Genomic DNA, 27435 nt, shown 5'->3' on the forward strand with positions numbered 1-27435 from the left:
TCATGGAAAATGGTGTCAAAACTATTATCACATGTCACAGCACACACTCCTAGAACCCCATGTCCCTCTATTATGCATACAACATGTTCAGTGGTTTGCTTTTCCACAGACCCAAAAAGAAGAACACAGCCTTGAAGAACCAACTCCGGTTCGATTCCTGCTTTTCTTTTCCCGGTAAGAAGATGGGGGGTATCAATCAAGCACGCCGTAAAAGGGCGGTCTTTTGGAAAAAAGGATGAAGACATCTTATGTCATGGTTTGTAGTTAAATGAAGGTTGTTTTCAAGGGAGAAAAGAAAAGAAAAGAGCCGAGGCGAAAGAGGGAATAAATGAACCACGGGGAAGGTACTTCCTCAATGGTTACTGATCTGAGCGTTGTCTTCCTCCGCCCACAGCCTGAGAACGGCTCGTTCCACCACGTTCTGAGCCTCCTTCTCGCATTTGCTGAGATCCTGGGCAAGGGTGCTCTCCTCGAAAAGACCATCTTGCTGTTGGACCTTGACCCACTGCTTATGACGTTCGCACCGTTTCTTGATGCAAACCCCGTGGGAGAGAACCTCGAGATCATCACCGGCAGGTTTAGCATCGCCCATAGCAGTATCGCCATCCGCGTCGGCGGTGTCGAGATAGCTTAACGCCAGCGCCTCGGGTGTGCCATCTTTGAGCGCTTTCGCTCCAGGCCCTGAGAGCCGCCATTCATCAAATTCCTCGTCCGACCAAGCCAGTCGGTGGTCAAAGCCGCAGATATCTTTCCATCCGCCCTTGGGCTCCTTTTGCTTGAGCTTCTCCAATATGCTTTTGGCCCGCTGCCGCACAAGGGTCACGAAGTGGCTTCGGGCCTTGAGCATTTCCCGGCGATGGAGGAGGTCATCGCGCTGTTTGCGCAGCTTGTCGATCATCGCGGCTTCATCGGGCGCATAAGTGAGCCAGTCGACATCGAAGTCGAGACCCAGCTTCTTGCTGTTATCTTCCTTGGTCCCCTTAGCAGAACCCTTCTCTTGCGCAGGGATTGAGATAATGCTTTCTCCCAGTTTGCGGAACTCCTCCGCTGAGCTGACGCCCATGACCACGGCCTTGAGGTCACCAGTGGTGAGAACACCACCTCTGCTTCCAAGGTCTTCTGGATATCTTTTCTCAAGATTTTCATATGCGCTGCTGTTGTCAGGGCCACTGCCTTCCCGAGAGGACGCACTGTCAGGAAATGGGCTATTTGCTGAAGAGTCCAGCCCACCCAGGGCCGTCCGAGCGGCAGATTTTCGTGCACCAGGCCCGGAAGTTACAAGCAGGAGCCTGGTCCGTTGGAGCATAAATTCACGACCATGCTCATCTGAGCAGTATTTACTAGGCTGTTCCTGATTGACGCGCGCAGGCTTTCTGCACTCCTTTAACCGACACATCGGTTTCCAGGTTGTCCAACCCTTGCCCTGCTCCTTACAAGTCGGGCCTATTTAGCGTCAGTCCAGGTTCCACGGTGTAACAATTTCCAGAGATGGAGATGCATTCCACAAGAAACAGGAAGATAATGAGAAAGGGTAGCTCACATATATACTTGTCAATCAGATCAGCGTCTCGTGGGTCAATGTTGACGCATTTCCCATGAAACCAATCCTCGCATCCACCGTCACACCCTATCATCCAGGTGTGATTGTCTGGTTTGCGACAGATACAGAACACCTCATCGTTGTCTTCTGAGTCGTCCTCCTCATCCTCTTCTTCTTCCTCTTCTACATCTTCCACGACGGTATTCTTGCTATTTTTCCTTTTGGCCTCCGGTGCCGGTGAGCCCGCTATGGAAGCAGAACCACGTTTGGTCTTCCCGGGAGCTTTGCTAGTTCGCGAAGAAGGTGTGTTCGATCGCCTACTAGTGACACTCTCATTATCCACGTCATTCAACTTTCGTTTCTTGGCCGCTGGCTTCCGGGCTGTCCCCTTCTTAGTGACACCAGTCCCGGGCTTTTTAGCCGCGGCACTTGTTTTGGCGGATATTGCCGGAGAAGATCGATCGGATGACGATGCCCGGGAGGCTCCTCGATTTTTGAGGCTGGCAATCTTCTTTGGAGTGGGCTGTTCATCGGGCAGTCCGGCACCATCCAGCTGAGGGAGCCCTGACTTATGGTCTGGCTCGTTATCAAGAGGGACCCCATTCAACTCCACATTCAACGGCTCGGTCTTCACTTGCGGGATAGGAGTATTGTGCTTCGTCGCAGTTGCAGACTCGCCGACAACACTAGGTAACCCTTCATAAACATCGGCCCATGCCTCAGAAACCTTGAGTGAGCCCTCTTCTTCGCTCGCAGTCGCGATCTCGGGAATCCTAAAACGTCGATGTATTTCACCCGCCCGCTCAAAACCAAAGTATCCGCTTCGCCGCCATCCGGTGATGCCAACTACCTGACCATCTTTCACAATTATATTGGCTGGGACAAGGCTGTTGTGCACAAGAGCAAGCCTTTCGCCTTTCTTCTTGTCGCGAAATAGAGTATCTTTCTCCGTCTGCTGGACATCGGGCGGTAGCTGCGAATTGAGGCCGCTGCAAACGTATGAGGGTCGGTCAGGAGCGGTGTCAATGGCTCCAAGGCGCTGGGATATGCGGCGACACTGTTGCTTGACGCTCTCGATTTGATCAGCACTGAGATACTTCCAAGCCACTTCCAACGAGACACCAGGAATTCTTGATTCCACGGTAACATTCTTATTCTCAATGGTGCCGCAGAAGTATATCATTGGGACAGCAACGTTGAGTTCCCGAAGATTATCCTCGGCTTTTCTTGCTGCACTGAGCTCATTCGCATTGAGGCATGAGTACATCTCTGCTGCGGCGTCGGCTGTAGGCTCGCGATCGACTCTAATGATGACGCTGCCAGCAGCGAAAGCCTCTCTCGCACCCGGAGGATTCAATGAGTTTTCCGATGTGCAAAGGTCGTTCACAATGCCTTCCCAGTAGGACTTCACATCTGGGTCCGACTGGCACCAGTACTCATGGGGCGGTTTGAAGTCATCGTCGGAAGGTGCATAGCGGCCGTAGTGCGCACTTCGCGCAAGGAAGGGGTCATCGGCGGAAATGAGCTTGGGGTTGGTTTCGTACGGGTTCGTTGGTCTTTTCTCGTCCGCCGAGCCGTTCGCCTGACTCGAGACGGCAGGCGGTTGTTGGTCTCCAGCCATCCCCAGAGCACCTGCTAGGGGCTTGGGATAATCCCAAAGCACCTAACCGCCGTTCGTCCGCTTGTTAATCCTCCTCAACTAAAGTCAGAGGGATCTGAACACGGAGTTTTGAGTATCGACCAGAGATCTACCCAGGGAGGGGGGAGGGAGGGGGAAAGAGCTCTGAGAACCGGACGTATCAAAAGATGGAGGCCGTTCTCGTCAACCACCTAACCATGATGTTGTCTCCGGTTCACACAAGCTATTGCGAAGCTTTGGGGGAAATTGCGACGTGAGTTCTCAGGCGAAGCGAGATGCGCTGCGTCGCCTGTTACTTCTTTTGTCAGGTTGGAGGACGGGGATGGCGGCGGCGGCGTTCGGAGAAGATGCGAAACGGTGGTAAGGTCACGGCGCGGTATGCAGACCCCAGTGGTACATAAAACCCCGAGTAAAACTCTAAAACTGGATTTCGAGGCTTCTCAGGCGCCTTTTGCGCAGATAATATGTTCCTTTGAGAGTGGCACGCGATGGGAGGTTCAGAGCTCTGCGGCTGCGCGGTCGGCGACGCGGAACAAATTATGGAATCAGTTTTAACGGGTCTTTGCCTCGGACTTAGAGCCAAGGCGGTGGGTGTTAACGCCGCTGCAACTGTCCGCCTGAGGCCACCAGGCTCCGGCCTGAACTTTAAGGCTATAAGGTGTTAAGGTTCAACGAAGTAAGTTAAAGCCTCGACCTTCCCTGTTTGGGGCTGGAGTTCTGCACTGCACTCACTCAGCCTTGGAAGTGCTTCTTCACTCTTCCTTCCACCCCCAGACCTCGGGATTTGCTTACCTGCCTCTCTCAATGAACCCAGCCACTCGTGTCCCCCTACAGCCGCAGGGATGATAAATTTGGCATCAATGGCTCAGCATTACTTAAGCTTATCCATCTCTCATCACGATAACACGGAATCCCTCCGATTTTTGACGAATTGGCACTCTCCGCTCATAGCTTCAGGGCCATAATGACCTTACCACAATTAGCTAGCCTACTCCCCTATCTGCACCTCCTAAGGGTTTCGATTCGCAATGCGCTCGCTTTGCTAATCATGCTGAAGAATTGTCGTCTTCTAGACTGTCTTTCAGTCCACTTCTCCGGTCTCGTTGCTCACTGTGGCCCTGGGTGGTCCGGACGCTCACTTATTCCTGCTTGACCGTGGCCAAACGCTCTAGTGGGGATCCCGAAAATTGTTGAAACGGCCCCAAGATTTTCCCACTCAGCATTGTTCATGATTAGATGATTCAATCCCGGTGGATCAGCACAAGGTTGATCTCGATTTGATCAGATAATCCGGTGCACCGCTTCCTCAGGGACTTCTTCTACCTAGCCCATTCCTCTTCCTCACCATCCTCAGCCCACATCTCATATATCTGGTGGTGCCACACGCACCTGTCATACTGAGTCCCCCTCTTTCCTGCCGCATATCCGTTCCTTGACGGGGACGATCCTGCAAATTTATTTTTGGATTTTAGCTTTTGGTGGTCAATTCTGGCCCCGTTCGCGAATCGATCCCCTCCATCTGCGCATTCCTCCCACCCTGAACTCATGCTGTTGTGACTGCGAATCCGCCTCTCTCGGATAGCACCGGTCTGGATGCATTATCCGGCCGTATCTTAGATTGTCTTGTCTCAGGTCGCCACACCGCTGATTTTATGGTTGGGTGCTGAATGGCCTTCGCCTACCGTTATGAATCGTTGAAACCAAGGTGGATCAATTACCGTGAATACCCTCTTATCCGGTGTCGCAGTGGCCCGGCCAACGAGCTCACCCATCCCATTGCGGTCTACTTCCGCGCTCGTTTCGTTAGACTTCCTGGGCTAGCGTATTGGCACGTTTTTTTATGACATGATCGAATCATCGCGCTAGTCCCGACTTGCTTCATCGCTCAACAAGGAGACACTACGAAGGCCACGACGGCAAAAACACCAAATCGAGTCATCGCTCAAAACAACCGCTTCACCGTATCCTTTCCACCCTCCCCCACGTACGCGTTTTCTGCTCGGGGAACCCCGGCTTGAGGTCATGTCTCCTGGGCCAGATAAAGCAGGCGCAGTTGAGCCCACAACAGGGTCTTCGCAAGTGCGGTGGCAGTTCATCAATGCCTCTGGTAACAGTCGAAATAACCTGACCCAAGTCAAACGCCATGTCATGCAAGAGTATATGCGACAAAAGCGCCAGGCTGCTGGCCAGTCAGACATGGACGCAGATGACGCTATAGTGGAAGGTCGCAAACCACCAAGGTCACGTCGCAAACCCAAGGACAGCAGTCATCTCGATGACCCCAACGACCAAAGACCGAAGTTAGAGGCCAGCGAAAATGACGAAGAGCCTGCGACCAACTCTGTATATCAGCATGGTCCCGAACCAATCTCGAATATATCAGTCAGCGAACACAACGTGGTCGAGGTCGTAGAAAGCCTTAGTGCAGAAAACGTCGCTTACCCATACTCTGAAACGCTTGTCTCATTACCAATGCGGAATAGTCAGATGTCCAGCCACAGCAGTTCCTCGTCAGATTCCTGCATATGGTACTCGACGATGTCGCAAAGCAGTGACTCAGACTTAGGAAGCTTGACACCACGCTCTTCCGCCCCAACATCTCCATGCGAGGTTGCGCTGTCTCCCAAGACGATACTCAGCGCCGCCCGTACAGATCCTTTCAACACGTTACCACTAGAACTGGACTTGGATGGCCAGCACTTATTTGATTTTTACGTCAATGAAATGCCCGCCTGCTCGTATGGAAATCACTTTCGGTCTGCCAAAGCCCACAACTGGTACACGGCAGTATTCGTTCCTGAAGGGATGAAAGGTCCCGTGGCGTTTCAAAACACCATTCTTGTTCATGCAGCCAACACCTGGACTTGGGTCCGAAATCAGGAGGTGGATGAAAGGGGTCTGATTCATCGTGATCGGGCCCTTTCCATGCTTCGACGGCACCGCGAGAGACACCCTCATGACTTTTCCGATGAAGTAATCATAGCATGTCTCAGCGCTGCGGGACTCGAAGATTTTGATCCGCGGCCGGGTCGCAAACAGATCAGTTGGCTTCATATGCGAGCTGCAAGAGAGATGATTCGGGCCAGGGGTGGTCCCGCTGCATTTCATAATACTCGATTGGGGATGCTGATCAATTGGCAAGATTACATCCTCTCAGGCTATGAAACCGACGGACCTAGCTTCTTCTTCGAAGCCGAGCCGCAGATGAAACACTCTTCGCAAGGGCGTGCCTCCGAGCTGCGATCAGCCGCAATGCCACAGTCCATGATGGCTTCGTACCCGATTCCAGTAGAGCTAAGTCTCACCTGGCCTCGACCTCTGCTCCCATACGAAGAAATCGAAAATCAGTGCGAAGAGTTCATAAGCTTTCTCAAACGGTGTGAACAACTTTCGGTCTATCAAGCGACTACCTTCGACACCAATACATTGCACATGCGTCATACCGCTTTTCAGGAGAACTCGCTCCTGCATCAGATCCTTGCAGCGCCGCCGGGTGTCCGCTTCACTGCGTCTGGCAATCGGAAACAGTTCGTTGCGCGACTGGTCGCTATGCTCATGCTCAATGCAGCTCTCTGGGACTACCGAAACTCTCCGCCACACAGCGAGACATTCCTTCGGACGCTGCAACAAGCGGTGCTAGACAGCGAAGTGAACATGAGTGGCTCCGTCGAAGCACTGCTGCAGATTCTGCTTGAATGCAAAGACGGCTATGTCGATGTGATCAGCGATGCTTCCAGCCAAGAGCCAGATTTCAAGCAGTATTCCTCAACCGCAAGAACACAATACGACCGGCCATGGTTCGCTGGTCGGATGCTCAAGATCGCCAAGCGCCTTAGTTCTGAGTCTTGGATGCACGTCAACTACTTCCTCTTCTGTTGTCTTACGATGCAACCCGGGATGCCAGGTGTTGCTCTGTGGGAAGATAACATTCGACAAGAGATTCTGCACGCGCCGCTCACCAAGTATATCATGCCGGCTTTGGAAGATCTGTGATACCCGCTACGATGACACAATCCCTCTCTCCCTTCGCTCCCTTCATATCTCAAATGTCTTCAACCCACTGGTTAGACTTCGTCTATCCCCTTGCCCTCTCGAATGAAGTCCCCTTCTCCACCTATGCACTTTCTTTCCCTTTTGATACGTCTGATCGAGATAGATACGATGTCTGTTTCATTTATCTGCAACAACATCCTACCTTTTCTGATGCATAACCTCTACATATATATATTTGTCCATCCTTCCGCTCCTTTCTTGTCAGATGCGTGTTATACCCCAGCTTGTACGAACAAACTCCGAAGCCATCGATGTTTTCTTTTTTTTGGTGCCTCCCATACTTGACTAATATATAAACGAAATATACGCTGCGATTTGACTGTGCATCAGAGCACACAAAAAGAGTTGATATTGCTCATTAGTATGTACTAATGTAAAGCCTAGATTCTTATCACGGGAATCAAGTGACAAATGGTGATCAGACTCCGAGTACAGCACATCTTCTCAAGTCGACTGCGCTTTGTATTTCAAATACAATAAGAAGTTCTCATCTATATTTTCATGCGGCGCTGAATCAAAACCTCGCATCAGAAACCCCACTGCACCTTATATGTACACAATATACAACTTAGAAGATCACGATATATGAGGTATACTATACATTTTCGTCGAGTTAACATAACCTCCAAAGCATAACCAGCGTTACGTAGGAGGCGGGGTCGCGCTGACCTCTGTCGAAACCGTCACCAACCCGCCTTTAGTATCATGCTGAGATTCCAGTTCGTGCCCCCGGTGACCCCGCTCAGTGCGGGGCTCTTTACGATCAAAGACATGCTCGGCCTCCTCGAGCGACCGACCGGCAGTCTCGGGGTAAGCGACCCAGACCAGGGCGGCGGCGGCCCAGTTGAACGCGGCGAAGCAGTAGAAGTAGTTGAAGCCCATGCGGGAGCGGGCGATCGGGGTACACTGGGCGAAGATCAGGTTGAGGCTCCAGTTCGTGGCGGTGGCGACGGAGGCGCCGCGGGCGCGGATGGCGGTGGGGAAGATCTCGGACTGGTAGAGCCAGGAGATGAGGCCGAGGCTGGTGTAGAAGAGCGAGAAGACGAAGAAGAGCGCGATGGCGGCGCGCACGGAGGTCGCGGGCGGGTGCTGGTGGTTGTCGGGCCCCGTGGTGAAGTTGTGGTACGCCTGGCCCAGGGCGGCCTCAACGCACATCGTGGCGCCCATGCCGAGCAGGGAGGGGAGCAGCAAGGTGCGGCGTGGCAGGCGCTCGATGAACAGGATGATGAACACCGTGTTCCAGAACTGAGCGAGCGCGCCCCAGATCCCCTGGATCATGAGCGAGGTCTTCTCGGACAGGCCGAGGGATCGGTAAAGACTGGGGTTGTAGGTCGAGATGATGTTGGTTCCTGAGCACTGCGTGAAGGCTTGCATGCCGCAGGCGAGGAGGATGCGGTGGCGCCAGGTCGCGGACGAGAACAGGAGCGCCCGCCAGGTGCGCGGGGCGCGATGTCGCTCCTCGGCGATGCTGGTGATAATCTGCGTGTATTCCGTCTCAATGAGTGGGGTGTTGCTGGCGTGGAGGCGCGTGAGCGTGCTGCGGCCTTCGTCGCTTCGACCCTGCTCGATGAGCCAGCGGGGCGATTCAGGGAGAAACCAGATCCCACAGCTGAGGATCACCGCGGGCACCGCTTGGAAGGCCAAGGGGAAGGTCCAGGTGAAGTTCCCTGTGCGCAGGGAGCAGCCGTATCCGACCCATTGCTGGTGGAGACAATGAGTATAAGTGTCTTGGTGACAGCGTAGCTGAGCAACTTACTGCAACTACTGCCCCCAATCCGATCATCCATTGCTGGAGGGATCCGAGGAAGCTTCGAATTCGGGGAGGCGATAGTTCACTCTATTAATCATTAGACTGTGGACAGCGAAGAAGAGAAAAACAAGTCAGTGTGTATGGGACTGACACAATAGACAGGGATGGTGGATGACATCAGTCCCACCGAGAGGCCGGCAATCAAGCGGCCAGCGATGAGCATGGCCACATTGACAGCACCAGCCTGCAAGGCGGCCCCAAGGGTAGCCAGAAGGCCGCCAACGAACAGAACGGGTCTCCTTCCCCACGGGTCGGAGAGGTATGAGACAAGCAGGGAGCCTATGATGGCGCCGCCTATAGAAGAGGAGCGATGTCAGTTCAATCCCTGCGGGTGGGCCAATCAGCAGCTGCAGGCAACCAGATGCACACACCGTTATACGAGGCGACGATCCCGCCCGTAGCGGCATCGGAAGGATTATGAAATCGGCGTTTGAAAGTTTCCTGGTCGATGACAGTGGAGATGACACCCGCATCATATCCAAACAAGAAGGATCCCAATGTTGCAAAGAGACAACATGTTGTAACGAGGAGGTAGGGAGAGGACATGGTTTTGGGGGGGTGGGGGGGAAAGGTTGGAGAAATTGGTTCTGGACGCTCGGCTTATTGTCGGATGGGCGAGAAAGGAGGCGATCCTGACTGCCACAGGGATGGGGGTCTGATGGTTATCTTAGATCCATAGATCGATAAGCGATATTGTCAGGACATGATATAGTCGAGGATACTTTGAGGCTTTGAGGGGAGGATTGCAAATGAGCGCTGAGCTGAGCTTGAATAATGGATTGAGTCAAACGATAGAACAATGGAATCTTGGGGAAGTCCAGATCACTAAGCGATTGATAGATTGATATCAAGCAAGCAAGCAAGCAAGCAAGCAAGCACTTAATAAAATCGATCAGATAGACAGAAAAGTGGAAAGGTTCAAATGACGCAGGTTCTGGAGGATGGATCTGTGGTTCGCTTCCTGAGACGGAACCGTTGGAGTTGCCGAAAATGACGATAATAATGATAACTAATTGTGGAATGGGAAAAAACGAGGTGGAATTGGGGAAAAGACGCTTGGCTTGGGGTCAAAGTCTAAAACCTGAGGCCTCCACGCGGACTTTTCCTCCGTTCGCCGTTCGGTTCTTGGTTGGGGCCGCGACCGAAGCTGACTGATGGATTATCCTATGGTCTGTTAGTTTGTTCATTAATTTGTTACTTGTACATTAGTTCCTGTTAGTATGAGAATCTTCTCCGGCCAAGACGCCGAGGAAAGAAGGATGAACTAAACGAGCCCTGATCATGAATATGATACCGTCAGTAAGAACCTTCTATTTGATGAGAGTGACTAAGAGAATGCTCACGATGACCGAGTAACTGAGTATAACTAACTAGTCAACAAAATGATTGCCTTATGCTTCTGTACAAAGTACAAGCTGAATATGGACAAATGCCGGGCAAATCGCCGAAGCCAGCCCTACTACTTTACTTTCCTTCCCATGAGTGAGCCATTTTTCCTAATCTCACTCTTACTCTTACTCTCCCCTCAGGCTCGTTTCCTGGTTGTAGTTCGAAAATCCTGCCCCTGTCTCTCCATTGGCCCTTCTAATCTCCTTTTATTAGTAGGAACGTGAATCCTTTTTCCACTTCCTGTTTAAATCCCTCCCCCTTTCCATCATCCTATTTACACCCTCTTGTGTGCGCAAAGGATTCTGTTCCACCGTCGCGTTCGTGATCTACCGACTATACCCATTCCAGGATTACCAGTAGAAAGCTGAAGCGCTTCCCACACTCTACATCACCCACTTCGACAAGGATCTTTCGATCCTCGTGGATTGACAGGTTGTCCCAGGACCATCTTGATTCCCTCCGAGAGACCAATGTAAATGCTCCCCCTTCCCTTCGAAGCTCGTATTGCCCGAATGCTTGATTCTTTTGCTGTTGTGCTTCGCCTGCTCTGCCTCGGACATAATATCGCATTCCCCGACGGGGCTTTCGGCCTGGACCCGACCATTCCTACACCTTCTCTTGCTCTTGACCTGCCCTCATCCATGATCCAGGCAGGCGACAAGGACGAAGTGTAGTTGAAGAAGGGAATTTATGACCGTCATGGGATCGGATATTCGATATTAGGGTCCGAGCGAAGATCTGAAAGGGCGCAAAGGGCGCAGGGTTCGTCTTTTTTCTTTTCTTTTTTTTTTTTTTTTTGACTCAACGCAATTCTTACTAATAAGTCGCTGTTCTCCGGCCGGTGCCCCAGGCAAGACAGACGGACGGACACTCAGACAAGTCGAAACTCTCTCTTCCTTGTCTTCAACCTCTTCATTCTTCCATACTATATTTACTGAAACATACTCTCTCTTTCTCTTGACCACTAACTCATTCTCTCATCCACCTCGATTGCAACAAGCCATTCATTCCCCTCGCTTTAGTGTCTTGTGTCGATCTTCTTCTCGTGCTTCCGGCGAACATTCTCGAGCGCTCTGTCCCTCACTCTTCCCCCCCCCCCCCCTCCTCTCTCCCACTTCGTGGTGCCTTCCATGACCTTGTGAGACGCCAATTCCACCACCCTCGTGGACGTGCGATCATCTATCGGCTCGCCACGCGGGTCTCCGTCCCCCTTGCTGATCGGAACAGTCTCTTCCTCGTTCTTCCTTCCGATCGGATCTCCGTCTTATTCATCCCCCCTTGCATACCTTTGCGCCGACCGCCGTGAGATCTTCTTTTGCTCCCCGCTTCACTTGTCTCCCTCCCCCTCATGGCCTCCCCATCCGGTCAGATGAATGCCGACCCTGCGAACGAGGATGATCCCTCCGCTGTCTCCGATCCGTTTTTCGCTTCCCATGATGATGTCGATGCCGCCGCCTCTGCGCTTCATGACGAAGATGATCTACCCATGAGGGACGAGGGACTCAAGCCCGTCAAGGAACCGCTGCCCATGCAAAAGCGCCGTCGGGTAACGCGCGCTTGTGATGAATGTCGTCGCAAGAAGATCAAATGCGACGGCAAGCAACCCTGCACCCACTGCACCGTCTACAGCTACGGTAAGTCTTCCGTTCCTCCCGGGCAGAGCTCTCCGACCGTAGTCGCTCATCAGGTTGGGTCGATTATAGAGTGCACCTACGATCAACCTTCCAACCGCCGCCGAAATCCCGCCCCGCAGTATGTTGAAGCTCTGGAAAATCGACTGCACAAAGCGGAAGCCCTACTGCGCGTGGTGCTTCCGGATTTGGATTTGGACGATCCACAATTCGACGTGCATGCCACCGAGCAGATGCTGGCTGCCATCAAGCGCGAAAAGCCACCGCCTGACCGGGAGCAGCAGCAACAACAGCAACAGCAACAGCAACAGCAGCCGCAGCCGCAGCCAACTGCTGCATCATCTGCGCCAGCTGTGACGACGAACGGCTCCCAGCCCCCGGCCCCCGCTCCCGCTGACGATACGGCAGCTGACGGGACTGGCGGTGATGAGTCGCTGCTTGAATCGATGGTCGACAATTCCGGTTATCTCGACCTGGATGACCAGGGACACTGGGACTATCACGGGCACAGTTCTGGTATGACGTTCATCCGGCGCCTGCGGAAACAGCTCGGAGCTTCCGACATGCCGCTGCCGACCCTCCGATCGCGACCGGTCACGCAAACACTCTTCGACAGCCCCAAGTCCTCATCTGAATCACCACAAGACGCGTCTTTGCCACCCACTCACGATCTTCCCTCGAAAGAAGTTGCTCGGCGACTATGCCACAATTCCTTGGACGATGGCTGCGCGCTCATGCGCTTCGTGCATGAACCCACGTTTTACGCCATGTTTGATCGAGTCTATGATACCCCGTTGGAGCAGTTTAGCAACGAGGAGAACTCTTTCTTACCGCTGCTCTATATCGTAATGGCCGTGGGGTGTCTGTTCTCCGATGATGGGTCCAGTCCGTTGGATATCTCCGGGTATGAGGGTGCTATCGGTCAAGGGTAGGTTGCTCCCCTCTTGGAATCGTTCAGGGTTTCAAAGTTAAGGTTTAATTCTAGGTTTCAATACTTCAAAGCAGGTCGCCAGCTCCTGGAAATCACCGACTGCCGCGACTTGACTTCTCTGCAGGCTATCTGTTTCATGATCCTGTTCCTGCAATCCTCCGCCAAACTCAGCACATGCTACTCCTATATTGGTATCGCACAACGAGCCGCTCTACGGCTGGGCTTGCACCGCTCCGTGACGATACACTTTACACCCCTTGAGCAGGAGTTACGCAAACGCATCTTCTGGACGATACGCAGAATGGATGTCTACGTCAGCACGCTACTCGGCCTACCTCTGATGCTCAACGACGACGATATTGACCAGGTCTATCCAGAATCCGTCGATTCGGAGTTTATCACCAAGAATGGCATCCTGACCATGCCGTCGGACCATACCCCTCTGATGGCCGGAGCCAACGCGCATACGCGGTTGACCAACATCATCCTCAAGGTTGTGCAGTACATCTACCCGGTGAAGAAGGCGCAACATCCTGTTGGATCGGATCAGCGCTACGTGGTCAGCCACTCGAAGATTAGGGAAATTGAGAGGGATCTTCAGGCTTGGATGGAGGAGCTTCCCGCGGCTTTGCGACCGGGGACGGAGGTCTCTCCGCAGCTCGAACGGTAAGTTCTTGGGTTTCTTGAGGTTAGACCCGTTATTTTGGCTGACTGTCCGTAGCATCCGTCAATTACTCCGCATTAGCTACGCCCATGTCCAGGTCATACTCTACCGACCTTTCCTTCACTATGTCTCCAGTGGCTCACAAGCGCGTGGGGTCGACCGGCGCTCCTACGCCTGCGCTGCGGCGTGTGTCAGTGTGTCGCGCAACATCGTACATATCACGACTGGCATGCATAAGAGAGGGCTACTCAACGGATCTTTCTGGTTTACCATGTATACCACTTACTTCGCCATATTATCGCTGCTTTTTTTTGTGCTAGAGAACCCCGACTCTCCGACCGCCAAGGACGGCGTTCTTAAGGACGCCATGGAAGGCAAAAATACTCTGGCAGGGCTGGCGAAAAAGAGTTTGGCGGCAGACCGATGCTCTCAGAGTCTCAATGGTCTCTTTAAAAACCTCCCGGAGTTGCTCAAGAACCGCCAAAGTGCGAAGAAGCGGGCAAGCCTGAAGCGGCCCGCCCCCTCGTCCGGCCATCACCACCGCCCACCACCCGCCAAGAGCGCCGCCTCCGTGCCCTTGGACATGCCGCCGCCGCAGCGAGCCAACACATTTCCGACGCAATTGCTTAGCCGTTCGGCCAAGCAAGAGGCCAGCAACACCCCTAAGAGCTTCGACGATAGTGCCGCTGCTGCTAGTCGTAGTCCTGCTTCGAGTGTACGCCCAAGTCTGCCCCAGACTCAGACGTGGGTACCATCCACACCCGAGCCGCCTGCCGATGCTGTGTCAACGCCGTCGGATATCGTATCCAACACTGACAGGACGCCAGCGTCGACAGGCGCATCTCCCGTATCAATGTCTCTTGCCTTGAGCGATGCCACCGCAAATCCATTCGGAGCGCACGCATTCGCGAACCCCAGTCAATTCCCAGACTTGATGCCCATCATGTTCCCGTCGGACGATCCTTTCGCCTACCCAACACAACCAATGTCAACGCTGGAGAACGACCACTTCCGCCAGGACCCAGCAGGCACCACGTCCTTCGCCCCCGGACTAGCCTCAACGACCGACAACAGCTCCGTCAGCACAATGGGAGTATCCACTCCCACATTGGACGGCTTCGGCAATTTCAGCGTCTTCTCCAACGGAAACCCGGGGGTCATCAACTCCAGTCTGCCGGGCCGCTTGCCCAACCAGCCACCGCAGCATATCAGCCACTCGCGACTGCAGTCGCCCGTCTCCCACGGCTCGACCCCGGGCAATGGCGTCGAAGCCGTCAACAGCCCCGATTTGGTCTCCCTGCCCAACCAAAATTTCATGTGGCAAGGCTACAACTTCCAACCCCCCACTAACAACTTCGCCGCGGATACGGTCCCCTCGACGGCTACGCCGACCGGACTGGCACAGTTCGGAATGGGTGCCCAAGACAGCACCTCGCTGGGAGTTGGCTTGGACCTGGGCCTTCCGCTCGACGATATCTTCGGGAATGCCGACCCTTGCCGGCCCGGCGGCTTCAGCAATGAGGAATGGTTGCAGTTTATGAACAATACTTCATGATTCCAGAGCAAAGAAACAAAAGGAAAAGTACTAATCAAAATACCCATATGTTTTGTATATGTCGTTTTTGGTTCGGAACCGTTCGTGATGAGGATCATAATGTTATGAAGGGATTGTTTTGGTTTGGTCTGGGAGTTTCTCCGGTTGGCGTCGGATGTTGCTTGGGGTCATTGGGCATGAGTTGATTTTCTTTTAGCATCTCTTTTGTGTCCGAGAATTTTTCTTCTTATGTTGCTAATTGTGAATATGATTGATGATCTATATAACACAGGTTATGCTTATACATTTAGACTTATTATGACTTACCTTTCTGTATGCATGATGCACAACAATGCACTCGTTATATCGCGACAGAATTATCCCTGTCATATCGTACACAGCTCCAGCATATAGATATATATATCCAAAACGGGAAGAGTATCCAATTAGACACCAAAAAGAGAAGCGATCAGCTTCTTCTCCGTCGAGGCGGCTGATACCAACTCCAGATATTCAGCCCGATCTTCGTTCCGGAAGTCACCGGGAACGCGGCATGCCACGTCTCAGGGTGTCCCGAGCCATCCGGCCGCAGGTTCTCCCAGAAGATAGCATTGCCTTTGATGGGCTTGAAGGTAATTCCCTGAGGAGTAGGAGCGGCGGCGGCTGCAGTAGCAGCAGCAGCATGATCCACCTTAGCATCTTTGTGCTCCCCCGTCGAGGAAGTAGCAGCAGCAGCAGCAGCAGCAGCAGCAGCAGCAGCAGCAGTCGCAGGAGGAGGCGGACACTCCAAGAACCGACACCACTCCTCCCTGGCCGCGGCGCCGCGAGGCATCCGCAACCGCGGGAAGTTCGTGCCCCCGCCCTCGCAGTCATCGCCCAGGTAAACCATGAATGTGCTGAGGCGATCCCCGCCGCGGGCGGCGGATCCGACCCAGTCGTAGTGGTGGACGTAGTGGCCGGAGGTGTTGTAGCGCTGGGCCCACATGCGTTCGATGTAGAGGTGAGGCTTCCAGCCTTGGAAGGCGGCGGCGCGGGCTTCGAGGCATCGGACGGTGTTGTCGCGGGGGAGGAGGGCGCGGTCGGAGAGGCGGGTCGAGGGGTCGTGGGTGGTGGTTTGGCCGTTGTAGATTGGGGAGAGGGTGTAATTGGTTTTACTGCTTGGGTGTTAGTCGGTCACTTGGGTGAGGGTAGGTTTGAATTGGGGAGATTGCGGGTGTAGGTGATGCAGATCCGGGATGTTGCAGGGATTGGATATAGCTGCATGGCGGAAGTACAGTACGTACCTTATATTGACGAGGTGATCCGTTTCTTCCGCCGACAAGAAGTCCTCGATGTAGATCACCAGTGGATCTTTCTGTAAGAGATGAACCCGGTAGTTATCCGGGGGACAAGTCGGAATGACTCCATCCGGAAGACTGAGGATCTCCGGATCGAGGTTAAGGTCCGAATCGGGCTCTGCTCCGTCGGCGGCCTCGGGTTCGAGGTCGAAAATATTTCCAGTGGATGACGCAGGGAAAATTTGGCGGAGGAGAGGTGCGAGGACGAAGAAATATGCGGGGAGGAGGTAGAACAGAGATGAGAAGAGGGTGGAGAGCGAAATCTTCGGCATATTGATCAAATCATCCCTTGATGGTTGAGTGTCTGCTTGCTCCTATCGTGTTGGACGGAAGGCCTGGAAAGAGATGATGTGATAAGTCTTTGCATTAGGCTTATGCATATGCATAAGCTAGAATGAGGTGTGCATCCATTGTTAGTCACGCAACGCTGCTCAAGCCGAGAGGCTGTTATCTCCGAGGAAGAACCAATTCCTTCTGTCAACTTGATGAGTTTGTGTTTATCCTGTCCCCGAATTGTAGTCAGCACACACAGGCCACATCCGTCTAGAAGGTTTTCCCAGGCACACGACGATGCGGGCTTGCCACAAGCAATAGTTCATCCCATGCTCGGGGCCTTCCTCCGCGTCCCGTCTGGGGTCTCCAAAAACCATGGCGTCATGGAGTAATCCGGAGTCAAAAGGATCTTTACCGCTGCTTTCGTCATGCTGTCCAGTGAGAGCCAGAGACAGAAGCTGAAAAGAAGCAACGATGATCACATGCGGAGACTCCGCGTTTTCAGTCTTCCAGAACCAGCGTCAACGCGGAGAAGCGTTCTTGAGCCCGCGTGGGAGAGAGACAAACCCCGCCGTCTAAAGGGACATCCGGTCAGCTGACAACTAGCCTATTTGGGATTGACCACACCTACTACTCATTATCATCCGGATTGGTGTAGGGTAGGATAAGCGCTTCTGCTACGTAAAACGACATGCTCATGGCTGAGTTAAGCCGCGCGTGCATTGCCCAGCCCGGTTAGTTCAGCCTGTCGCTCTACATGCTCTCTCCACTTGACTTTCCTTTGTCTTCAGCAAGCTTCTTCTCCTGTTCGAACCTCTTAGAAGACACTTGTTCAGTCTATGCCGGGTGAACGATGCATTCATTCTCCATCCGGCTCGATCCGGGAATACATATCTCGTCAACTAATCACTATCTAGGCCATTACGTTTCCAGGCCGACCAACGCTTGACTTTCAATCTGTCGATATGCTCGTTCACCGGCGTCCGATCCCACCGCGGACCAAACCTTGATCGGCAACCAGACTTATACACTTCTCGGCTTAGTCGGCTCGCTCCCGAGGAGGTCTCCATCCAAAAATGGGGTTAAGGCTTCATCCCGTCCAACTGACTGGTTAGTACATGACTAATATCCTAGAACAGACGCCGGCTAAGTCCTCCCGGGAGCTTGATAGGGGGCCTTGAGATGTCGCTTAATCTGTCTGTGGACCGCGCTGCGGCGTACCGATGCTCAACTCCTAGGTTCTGATTCGTGAACGAGCCGACATGAGGCGAGGCCGAAGACAGCAACGCTGGGCCCGTTCCAGACAAAAGACGAGATCGGCACCCCGAGTTCGCGAGCCTGGTAGAGATTAAAGCTCTTCTAAGACCAGAAATAGAGTTCGCCCGAGGGTGGGTTGGTCCACCGGCAAAGTCTTCACGGCGGCCCAGTTGCCACTCTGCCTTGGAACTTGCAGGGCCACTGAGCAAGCAGCCCTTTCCCATGACGCCTCCCTCTCCAATGGTTATTTGCTTTCGCAGGCACCGGATCTGTCGGGTAAATGTCCAGTCATGGGGGCGACCACGATTATATACCTTCTCCTTTGCAGAGAAAAGTTTTACCTTCGGCCCCACACCCTAGATCTGCGGCTGAATGTTTTCCTTCGCAAGAACTTCTCCGCGCCGGCTAAGCGAGACATAGTCAGTCTGGGGAAAACTCTCCCCCGACCCAGTTTCCCACATCACGGGGCGACCTTTTGTGGGAATCATGGCAATAGTTTGCATGAGGAGGGCCTATTAGCTGCCTGGTTGACGTATCAAATTCGTGCTATTCACAGGAACCCCCATGTTGACTCTCCCCAGATGGGGTTTTCGGTCACGACATGAATTGTGGAGAGTGTTCGAAAGAGAGGAGAATCGGAATCCACACGGTTCAGCGTTGATGCGTCGCTCACTGTAGATAATTACCTTAGGGGCCCGGCCCGTCTCGACCAGTTTTTCATTCTTCTTCAACTTCCGCCCTCAGAACTTTCTCTCCCATATCTAGTTCCATCGTCTTCCCTATTCTTGTCTCTGTTGGCAAGGACACTTTTCTCTTCTTCCATTCCTCTATCCTTTCGCTTACTTGAAGGAATTTCGGGATTCGCTCATAGGACTACGCATCTCTTCTCCTCTTTTCTCTCCTCCCCTCCCACCCTCCCCTTCTCCTCCCCTCACCCAGAGCAATGGGTGGCATTCTTCACTTGGTTGAAGACCGGCCTACGCCGAAGGCTGTCTACAACTGGCGAGTGTATGCATTGGCCGCAATTGCAACCTGCGGTTCCCAGATGATCGGGTACACCAGTGGTTTCATCGGCACGACCATCACATTGGATTCCTTCAAGGCCGAGTTCGGCCTGGACAAAAAGTCTTCCGCTGAAAGAAATCTGATCAGTGAAAACATTGTCTCTCTCTTCATTGCCGGGGCTTTCTTCGGAGCTCTATTTACCTATGGTATCTCTTACTATGGGGGGCGCAAGTGGAGTTTGACTATTGCTTCGGCTGTCTTTGTTCTCGGTGCCGGGTTGCAAATGGGTGCTTCTAGCTCAACCGGTCTCGGCATCCTTTATGCGGGTCGAGTGTTGGCCGGTCTCGGTACCGGTGTCGCCTCCAATGTTGTCCCGATGTACCTCTCCGAACTAGCCCCTCCCGCCATTCGAGGCCGACTTGTCGGTCTGTATGAACTTGGCTGGCAAGTTGGTGGTATGGTCGGTTTTTGGATCAACGTAAGTTATATGTGCATTCGACTTAGTCTCTGCTGTCTCCAGCAATCTTTTTTTCTTCTTTGGATTCTTCCCGGCTAACTTCTCCTGCCTCTAGTATGGTGTTGAGCAAACTATTCCTGCGAGCCGCAAGCAATGGGTCATTCCCTTTGCGATCCAGATCATTCCATCTGGCCTATTATTCCTTGGCTCCCTGTGGATGAAGGAATCCCCCCGTTGGTTGTTCACCAAGGGTCACCGCGAGAAGGCCATTGAGAACCTGTGCTGGGTCCGTCAATTGGAGCCTACTGATATCTACATCACCGAGGAAATCGCCGCTATGGATCAGTCACTAGAGGAACAGAAGGCCACCATTGGTGTGGGCTTCTGGAAGCCCTTCCAGGCTTTGGGCCAAGCCAAGAACTTGCAGTACCGTCTTTTCTTGGGTTGCATGCTGTTCTTCTGGCAGAACGGATCCGGTATCAACGCTATCAACTACTACAGCCCGACCATCTTCGAAAGTATCGGTGTCCAAGGCAACACGAAGGGTATTTTGAACGGTATCTTCGGTGTCGTCAAGGCCGTCATCACCATCTTCTGGCTACTCTTCCTTGTTGACCAGCTCGGCCGTCGTAAGCTGTTGCTCATCGGTGCAATTTGTGGCTCGGTTTGCATGTGGATTATCGGCGCCTATATCTGTGTGGTCGAGCCTACCAAGCACCCTCGGGACCACCTCAACGGCGGCGGTATCGCTGCGATCTTCTTCTTCTACCTCTGGACGGCCGTCTACACCCCTACATGGAACGGTACCCCGTGGGTCATCAACGCGGTATGTTCTTCCATGTTTCTCACTTGACACCTCGAACCAATGACTGACTCACCTTGGCAGGAATTCTTCCACCCCAATATCCGTTCCGTGGCGCAGGCCGCGACCACGGCCAGCAACTGGCTGTTCAACTTCCTGGTCTCCCGCTTCACGGAGCAGATGTTCGAGAAGATGGGATACGGCGTGTACTTCTTCTTCGCGTCGCTGTCTTTCCTGGCCTTCTTCTTCGCCTTCTTTCTCATCCCCGAGACCAGCGGTATCCCTCTGGAGGTCACCGACCAGCTGTTCAAGATCAAGCCGGTCTGGCGGGCGCACTCTGTGCTGAAGGAGCAGCTGAAGGAAGAGGAGGAGCGCTTCCGGGCGGAGATCAAAGATGGCATGTTCGACAAGCCCGAAGCCCAGGAGCAGGAGAACATGAAAGCCGCCTGATGAGGGGTGGACTTTTGTTGCTGTTGTTGAATCATTAGCCTTTTTCACTTTGCGGGGTTTGTTTATATCTAGACCAATTGTGTATATATATATGATAGAGCATAGACCTGGATATATTTTCTTTTTTCCATTTTTGATACGCTTGTTTCTGTCGATCTGTGTCTGCTCAGTGTCAAGAGTACTTACAGTAGTAGAATGCTACCAGTAAAGGTCGAGTGACTACAGATATAATTAGCTCCCCTCTACGTGTCTATCCTTTTCTAATTCTTCCTTCAAACCAGTTCAAAATCCCATGCATAACGGCGAAATGTGGATGCCTAAAAACAAAAAAATAAATCCCTCCCGCTGACTATAATGCTGCAGGAGGCCCTGCATATTCTGGTGGGGGCGCTTGGAACCAAGAACAAAGGGTGGGAAAACCCGGGGCCCTCTACCCAAAGCAAAGCACCGCCACCTCCCGGGGGAAAAAAGCAAAAGCCAAGCCAAGCCATGTACAGGTACTGTACTCAATATTCCGTGACGCGATCGGATGAGGGGGGGTGGGCACGGGCGGGTAAGTTCCTTTCAGCGATAAAAAATCTGCAGGTGACTCGCATAATTCTTGATTTTTTTTGGTGGTGTAACCTTCCTACAGTAGAAGTAGAATGTGATGGGAGCCCTGGAGAGACATTTTGAGGTCGTTGGGCTGAGTTACTTTCTTGTTTACAGGGGGAGCGGGGGAGCTTGTCTCTTTCTCTCTCTCTCGGGTAAGTCAGGGGCCGAGAATTGCTTGATATGCTCTATTGAAGTGAAATAATTGTGTTTTATGGGGTGCAGGAATTATGAATGCGTGCTATTCATTCAGGGTTGTTGGGTCATGGGTGTATTATTTTAGTACCGGCTCGGAGTGAACGAGCATCCGACTCAATAATAAGCACACGGGGCGAATGAGGGGGGGTGAAACGAACGAGCCCAGCAGGATCCACTAACTCTTCTCTTGTACCACCACTCATCGCAGTCAGTCAGTTCACCGGCGTAGGTTGTAGACTTGTAGTGTACCTTTAGTGTGCAGTGTGCACCCTTTACTACACTGTACTTCATGAATTTGGTAGTTGTGGTGGGTGGATGGGTGTATGCATGAAACCTTTCAAGTGCAAGCATTTTCCCCTCTCTCCCCGGAGAGACCGGAACCATCTGACTAAAAGGGGAAAGCAAGCGTTCCAAGAGGAGTCCCAAGAATCCCAAGAATCCCAAGAGTCCAAGAGTCCAAGAGTCCAAGAGTCCCAAGACCTGCACCCTCTCGGGGCGGGAGAAGGGGTGCCAAGAGAGGCAGGGAGGGATTACTTGGTATTTTGGCTCCCCCTCAGACATTTCGAATTCATCCCATCCCTTCCTGTCATTGTGTCAATTTTGGAGAATTGGCAATCGGACTTATTGGTGGAGTGGGAGCGATGGGATAATTCCGTGAAAATAGATCGTAGACTTCGTTAGGTGGTCTTTTCCTCTCCTTCACAGGCTCCAAATGTCAGACACGAGAACAGGCTCCACTAGTGCCTCACGAAAGAGGCAGGAATTGATTCCTTCCAGTTTGAATCATCGGACAAGGAACGGGGGGGAACCCGGATGGCGAGCCAAGAAGGGTAACTTAGCCAACTTCCAATTGGCAAGTTCTTATGCGGGGGAGAGAAAGAAGTTGGAATGTTTAGTCTAGTTCGGTCTGATCTAGTGACTCTAGTCTGTGTCAGACTCGGGGCTGTCAGACAACACAACACAACTTGACCTAGACAATTAGCAGGGCCGACTAAGGTCAGTCAGTCAGTCAGTCAGTCAGTCAGTCAGTCCATGTGTCAATACCAGGGTGGACGGGAACGGTTATTCGAGGCTTCGTTCAAGCCCACCAGGACTAGTTTCGAATCCCTACCCTAACCATTCCGGCCGGCACTAGTTGGGAGACTAATTTTTTGCTTGGTGTGTGGGTGTGGGTGTGTGAGAGTAAGTGTGGATTGGATGTGTGTCTGTTCGCAATAAGAGGATTGTGGGGAGAGTTGACAGTGAAGGTGAAGTCCAGTATGATATCAGCCTAGACATGACATGACTGATCAGTTTGTTGTCTGTATCTATCCAGCAGTGGGTACTGCGTAGTAAGTGCAGCACTGTCTGGACTCATATTTCTGTTGTGTTTTTGAAGGAGTGCCTGTCCAAACTTTCCATGCCACGCCACGCAGCCCCGCACGGTGTTTCTTGGCCCGGACAATGCCCAGTCCTGTCCTTTTCTTCTTTTCTTGTCCTTTCTCCCCTCCGCCCGGTTGAGCTGCGCCTTTTCTAGGCAAGGCTCGTCCCCCCCTCCTCGTCTCGGCCCCAAGACTTTCCTCCCTCCCCTGATTCTTCTGCTCCCCTCCTCTTACTCAGTTCTCCTCCCCTTTCTCTCTCTCTCTCTCCTCTCTCTCTCTCTCTCTACAAACCATACTCGCTCATCTTTCCCCTGTTTGACGACCCCTCGTGGTTTTCCAACCATTTATTCTGCCTATATCTAGTCACTTCTCGCCTAGCTTCACTACATTGGAAACTATAGCCTCTTAGGCGCTTTCCCCACCTTCTTGGTCGCTGGACTCGGTTGCCGCATCGGTGCGCGTGTCTGACTGACTCTTTGTTGTTTGACGCTTCTCACCGCGTCCCCCAATCTTCCGAGAGTCTTCGCCAACCTTTCCCCTACTCCCCTCCCGTGGAATATACAACCTCCATCGCTTCATTTATATCTGCTCCTGTTTTTGTTCGTCGTGCTTGTTGATTGTGTCCCCGTTGGGGTCTTGTGTTGAGTCGCTTGTCTACTTCCGCTGCCTTCCAAGACAGGGACAAGAAACAGAATTTTCTTGGCAATGTCGGAACCCCAAGACACCACCACTACTACGTCCCCTTCGACGGCGGCCGCCCCCGTACCTGCCCCCCCTGCCTCCCAAGAGCCTGCTGCTGCTGCTGCTGCTGCTGCTGCCCCTGCCCAGCAATCTCCTCAGGTCTCTTCGGCCACCGCTGCCTCGGCCGCTGCCACCGCTGCTGCGGCGACTGCTGCTGTGGCTAGTCCTCCCATCAACGGCAGCGCCAACGCCACTCGCCCAGCTGAGGAACTGTCCTGTCTCTGGCAGGGCTGTACTGAGAAATGCCCATCTCCCGAGGCTCTCTACGTAAGTTGTGTCCGGCCATTCTCCGCTTCCACTCTCCTCTCTGGCTCTTGAGACACCTTCGAGTAACCGGCCACGTGTCGGCTCGACTGGTCATCATCATGGGGGAAAATGAACCGCCGCTGACCGCTTTGGTGCGATAGGAACATGTGTGCGAGCGTCATGTCGGCCGCAAGAGTACAAACAACCTCAACCTGACCTGCCAGTGGGGTAGCTGCCGGACGACAACTGTCAAGCGCGATCATATCACCTCTCACATTCGTGTCCATGTGCCGCTCAAGCCACACAAGTGCGAGTTCTGTGGCAAGGCCTTCAAGCGTCCCCAGGATTTGAAGAAGCACGTCAAGACCCATGCCGATGATTCCGTTCTGGTTCGCTCCCCAGAGCCTGGCTCTCGGAATCCAGACATGATGTTCGCAGGTGGCGCGAAAGGTATCCGGTCGCATGTAATCTCTTCTTTCATCGAATCTGCTGACGGATCATCATAGGGTACGCAACTGCTGCTCATTACTTCGAGCCCGCTATCAACCCAGTCCCTAGCCAGGGCTATGGCCATGGTGCCCCCCAATACTACCAATCTCATCCACCGCATCAACCATCCAACCCATCCTATGGCAACGTCTACTACGCTCTGAACCACGGCCCGGAGGCCGGTCACACCTCGTACGAGTCGAAGAAGCGTGGCTATGATGCTCTGAACGAATTCTTCGGTGATTTGAAGCGTCGTCAGTTTGACCCGAACTCGTATGCCGCCGTGGGCCAGCGGTTGATGGGCCTGCAGAGCCTGTCCCTGCCGGTCTTGAGCAATGGGCCTCTGCCAGAGTACCAAGCAATGCCTGCTCCCGTTGCTGTAGGTGGCGGTGGATACAGCCCTGGAGGCCATCCCTCTGCTCCGTCGTATCACCTGCCCCCTATGAGCAATGTGCGGACCAAGAACGATCTCATCAACATCGACCAGTTCTTGCAGCAGATGCAGGACACCATTTACGAGAACGATGACAACGTTGCCGCAGCTGGAGTCGCCCAGCCCGGCGCCCACTACGTCCACGGAGGTCTAAGCTATCGCACCACTCACTCGCCGCCTACGCAGTTGCCCCCGAGTCATGCGGCGGCCACGACAGCGGCTAGCGCCATGATGCCCAATCCAGCCACGCATTCTCCTTCCACCGGGACTCCCGCTCTCACTCCTCCCTCCAGTGCACAGTCTTACACCTCCGGTCGCTCCCCGATCTCTCTGCCGTCGGCCACCCGCGTCTCGCCACCTCACCATGAAGGCGGCCACATGTACCCGCGCCTGCCTTCAGCTACCATGTCGGAAAGCATGACAGCGGGCTACCCCACCACATCTGGCGCTGCGCCGCCTTCAACCTTGGGAGGTATCTTTGACCACGACGACCGACGCCGATATACCGGTGGCACGCTGCAGCGCGCACGCCCTGAGCCACGCTCCATGCCTGATGCCATGGACCTGTCGCAGGATGACAGGAAGACAGACGGCGAGCGCACCCCTCCCGCTAAGGAGCGGGCGTCCTCACCGACACACAAAAGCATTTCCGCCAGCCTGATCGACCCGGCGCTGTCGGGAGCGGCTGCAGAGGCTGAAGCAACACTCCGGACCGCTCAGGCGGCGACGGAGGTGGCAGAGCGGGCTGATGTGCAGTGGGTGGAGAAGGTGCGACTGATCGAGTACTTGCGTAACTACATCGCTTCCCGGCTGGAACGGGGTGAGTACGAGAACGAGGCCCAGCGGGCTCGTGAGGAACGGAGCCCAGAGTCGGCCTCAGGAAGCCAGATGGAAGGGGTGGAGATCACGTCGGCCGAGACGGTACCAGCCAAGCCGGAAGTGAAATCGGAGGCAGGAGATGTAGTAATGTACCCGACGTTACGAATGGATGAGGATGGTGATTCCAAGATGCGTTAGGGGGAGAGGGAAATGGATGGGCTTTGGCAAAGCGGAGTTTGCGATGTTACTCTTGACCTCTTTCTGTCCGGCGGGTTTATTTTGGTATCTATTTCTATACGGCACTTCTCCCCACTTTTTCTCATTGTGTTGATTTATTATCTACGGCTATGCTACGAACACTTCGTTCTGGGCGATTGCGGGTTAGCTTTGATTCTGCTTGTTTGCGACTTCCGATGCGCCCGAGATCGGGAGCCGGCCTCAATAGGAAGGCGGTCCCGGTGGGCTGGGTATCATTTGTGTTATTTGTGTATATGAACCTGTATTTACTGGGAACATAAATTCATGGACCTTTGGTTGTTGACCAGTGATGAGATCGGAACCATGTTGTTGACTTAGGTGACTTTTTGACTGTTCCACTGTACTTTTCATCCGGAGAGTAAAGAAAGAGAGAGGAGGGGAATCCAGGGCGAGAGAGTGCAACCAGGATGTTACCATTAGGGAGTGGGATCCGCATTCCACACGAGCTGCACGCGGCCACCATGACGCAACCATTCTGAAGGAAGAGCCATTGGCCTTTTCCTAATCCGGGGATGGTCGAGACCAGCCTTCTACAATCGTAAGTGAGAAGAGGCTCTTGGTACCGAAGGCGAGCAGAAACAGCACTGCAGCAAGTCAAGTCGCACACGGAGAAGCAAGAGCCGCCCCGAGGAGTTGGAACGAGGGAGATGATGCTGGTCCTGCATAATGGTAGGTAGGTAGGTTCGTTCAATTAGGTTAGGTATTTTCAAAACCCGCCCGCGCATCCGACCAACTCCGCTTGACTCTGGCCCGTCTTGTGGACTTTGGGAAAGGAAGCTTATAGACTTGGGGGGGCGCGTGAGAGGGTGAGAGGATGGGTTCAATGGCCGGAAGAACACTGCCTGTTGACGGATCGCTCATTCAGGGATTGCTTGCTGGTTCAAGGACAGTCAGAGACTGACTGCATCCGGCAAAGGGTCAACAGCCGGCCATCCTTGCATGGGCATGGTTTGTTGTGATGTTGCTTGCTTGCTTGCTTTGCTTTGCTTTGCTTTGCTTTGCTTTGCTTTGCTTGTCTGCTTGCCTGCTTGTCTGCTGGCTGGCTTCTAGGAGGAAGGGGATCCACCGTCTGTTTACGGCGTCGTATTTGGATCTAGTGGAGTGTTTAGACTGTATATAATAGGGCTGAGGAGGGAAGCCAAGGAAGGGAGGAGGAAGAAAGAGAAAAAAGAAAGAGGAAGAGAGAAGAAGAGAGAAAAAGGTGAAAAAAGAGAGAGAGAGAGAATTGGAGAGCCATTACAATTGTATTGTTGGTTGGTTGATAACTTGAGGAGAGGAGGGAGAAAGCACTCACTCTCTCACCCACTCAATAAGTTGAAAGGCTTTATACTCAACTCACTTCAATCTGGCAGTGACGGCACACCTCAGCTCCAGGCTCCCCACATGACTGACTGACAGACTGATTGACTGCTTGACTCAGGCGCGTTTCCTTCTCATCCCATTCCCTTCTGGCTGATTCATTCTCAGCGTCATCATCATCACTTACTTCTTCTACTTCTACCTCGACTTCTTTGACTACAACTCCTC

The 27435-nt window shown here is 53.2% G+C and overlaps 7 protein-coding genes across 7 annotated transcripts; 4 read left to right on the forward strand and 3 right to left on the reverse strand.

Moving 5' to 3' along the window:
- Positions 1-63: 63 nt before the first annotated feature.
- BO97DRAFT_440776 (putative PHD transcription factor) lies at positions 64-3235 on the reverse strand. Its single transcript, XM_025698108.1, has 2 exons — positions 1541-3235; positions 64-1443 (listed from the first exon to the last, which is right to left on the reverse strand). Exons 1-2 carry the CDS (start codon positions 3159-3161, stop codon positions 353-355), a joined length of 2712 nt encoding a protein of 903 aa, XP_025554511.1. The 5' UTR covers positions 3162-3235; the 3' UTR covers positions 64-352.
- Positions 3236-4716: 1481 nt separating this feature from the next.
- On the forward strand, positions 4717-7544 carry BO97DRAFT_403365 (sigma-70 region 2 family protein). Its single transcript, XM_025694718.1, has one exon. The coding sequence runs from the start codon at positions 5202-5204 to the stop codon at positions 7170-7172; it is 1971 nt and encodes a 656-aa protein (XP_025554512.1). The 5' UTR covers positions 4717-5201; the 3' UTR covers positions 7173-7544.
- A 183-nt stretch (positions 7545-7727) lies between these two features.
- Positions 7728-9588, reverse strand: BO97DRAFT_384418 (sugar porter family MFS transporter; the record flags this gene model as incomplete). Its single annotated transcript, XM_025693423.1, has 4 exons — positions 7728-8933; positions 8989-9069; positions 9134-9336; positions 9414-9588. The coding sequence occupies 4 exons, from the start codon at positions 9586-9588 to the stop codon at positions 7875-7877; spliced, it is 1518 nt and encodes a 505-aa protein (XP_025554513.1). The 3' UTR covers positions 7728-7874.
- A 2070-nt stretch (positions 9589-11658) lies between these two features.
- BO97DRAFT_362830 (putative C6 transcription factor (Mut3)) lies at positions 11659-15458 on the forward strand. The gene is made up of 4 exons (XM_025692476.1): positions 11659-12065; positions 12135-12990; positions 13048-13659; positions 13715-15458. The coding sequence occupies exons 1-4, from the start codon at positions 11780-11782 to the stop codon at positions 15210-15212; spliced, it is 3252 nt and encodes a 1083-aa protein (XP_025554514.1). The 5' UTR covers positions 11659-11779; the 3' UTR covers positions 15213-15458.
- Positions 15459-15660: 202 nt separating this feature from the next.
- Positions 15661-16800, reverse strand: BO97DRAFT_421492 (oxidoreductase, 2OG-Fe(II) oxygenase family; the record flags this gene model as incomplete). The annotated part of the gene is made up of 2 exons (XM_025696724.1): positions 15661-16345; positions 16475-16800. The coding sequence occupies 2 exons, from the start codon at positions 16798-16800 to the stop codon at positions 15661-15663; spliced, it is 1011 nt and encodes a 336-aa protein (XP_025554515.1).
- A 2201-nt stretch (positions 16801-19001) lies between these two features.
- BO97DRAFT_468308 (sugar porter family MFS transporter) lies at positions 19002-20950 on the forward strand (the record flags this gene model as incomplete). Its single annotated transcript, XM_025699726.1, has 3 exons — positions 19002-19541; positions 19636-20346; positions 20407-20950. 3 exons carry the CDS (start codon positions 19002-19004, stop codon positions 20770-20772), a joined length of 1617 nt encoding a protein of 538 aa, XP_025554516.1. The 3' UTR covers positions 20773-20950.
- Positions 20951-23627: 2677 nt separating this feature from the next.
- Positions 23628-25848, forward strand: pacC (putative C2H2 transcription factor PacC; the record flags this gene model as incomplete). The annotated part of the gene is made up of 3 exons (XM_025691510.1): positions 23628-23930; positions 24071-24359; positions 24416-25848. 3 exons carry the CDS (start codon positions 23628-23630, stop codon positions 25846-25848), a joined length of 2025 nt encoding a protein of 674 aa, XP_025554517.1.
- Positions 25849-27435: the final 1587 nt, after the last annotated feature.

Source organism: Aspergillus homomorphus, assembly GCF_003184865.1.
Source record: "Aspergillus homomorphus CBS 101889 unplaced genomic scaffold BO97scaffold_5, whole genome shotgun sequence".
NCBI lineage: Eukaryota > Fungi > Ascomycota > Eurotiomycetes > Eurotiales > Aspergillaceae > Aspergillus > Aspergillus homomorphus.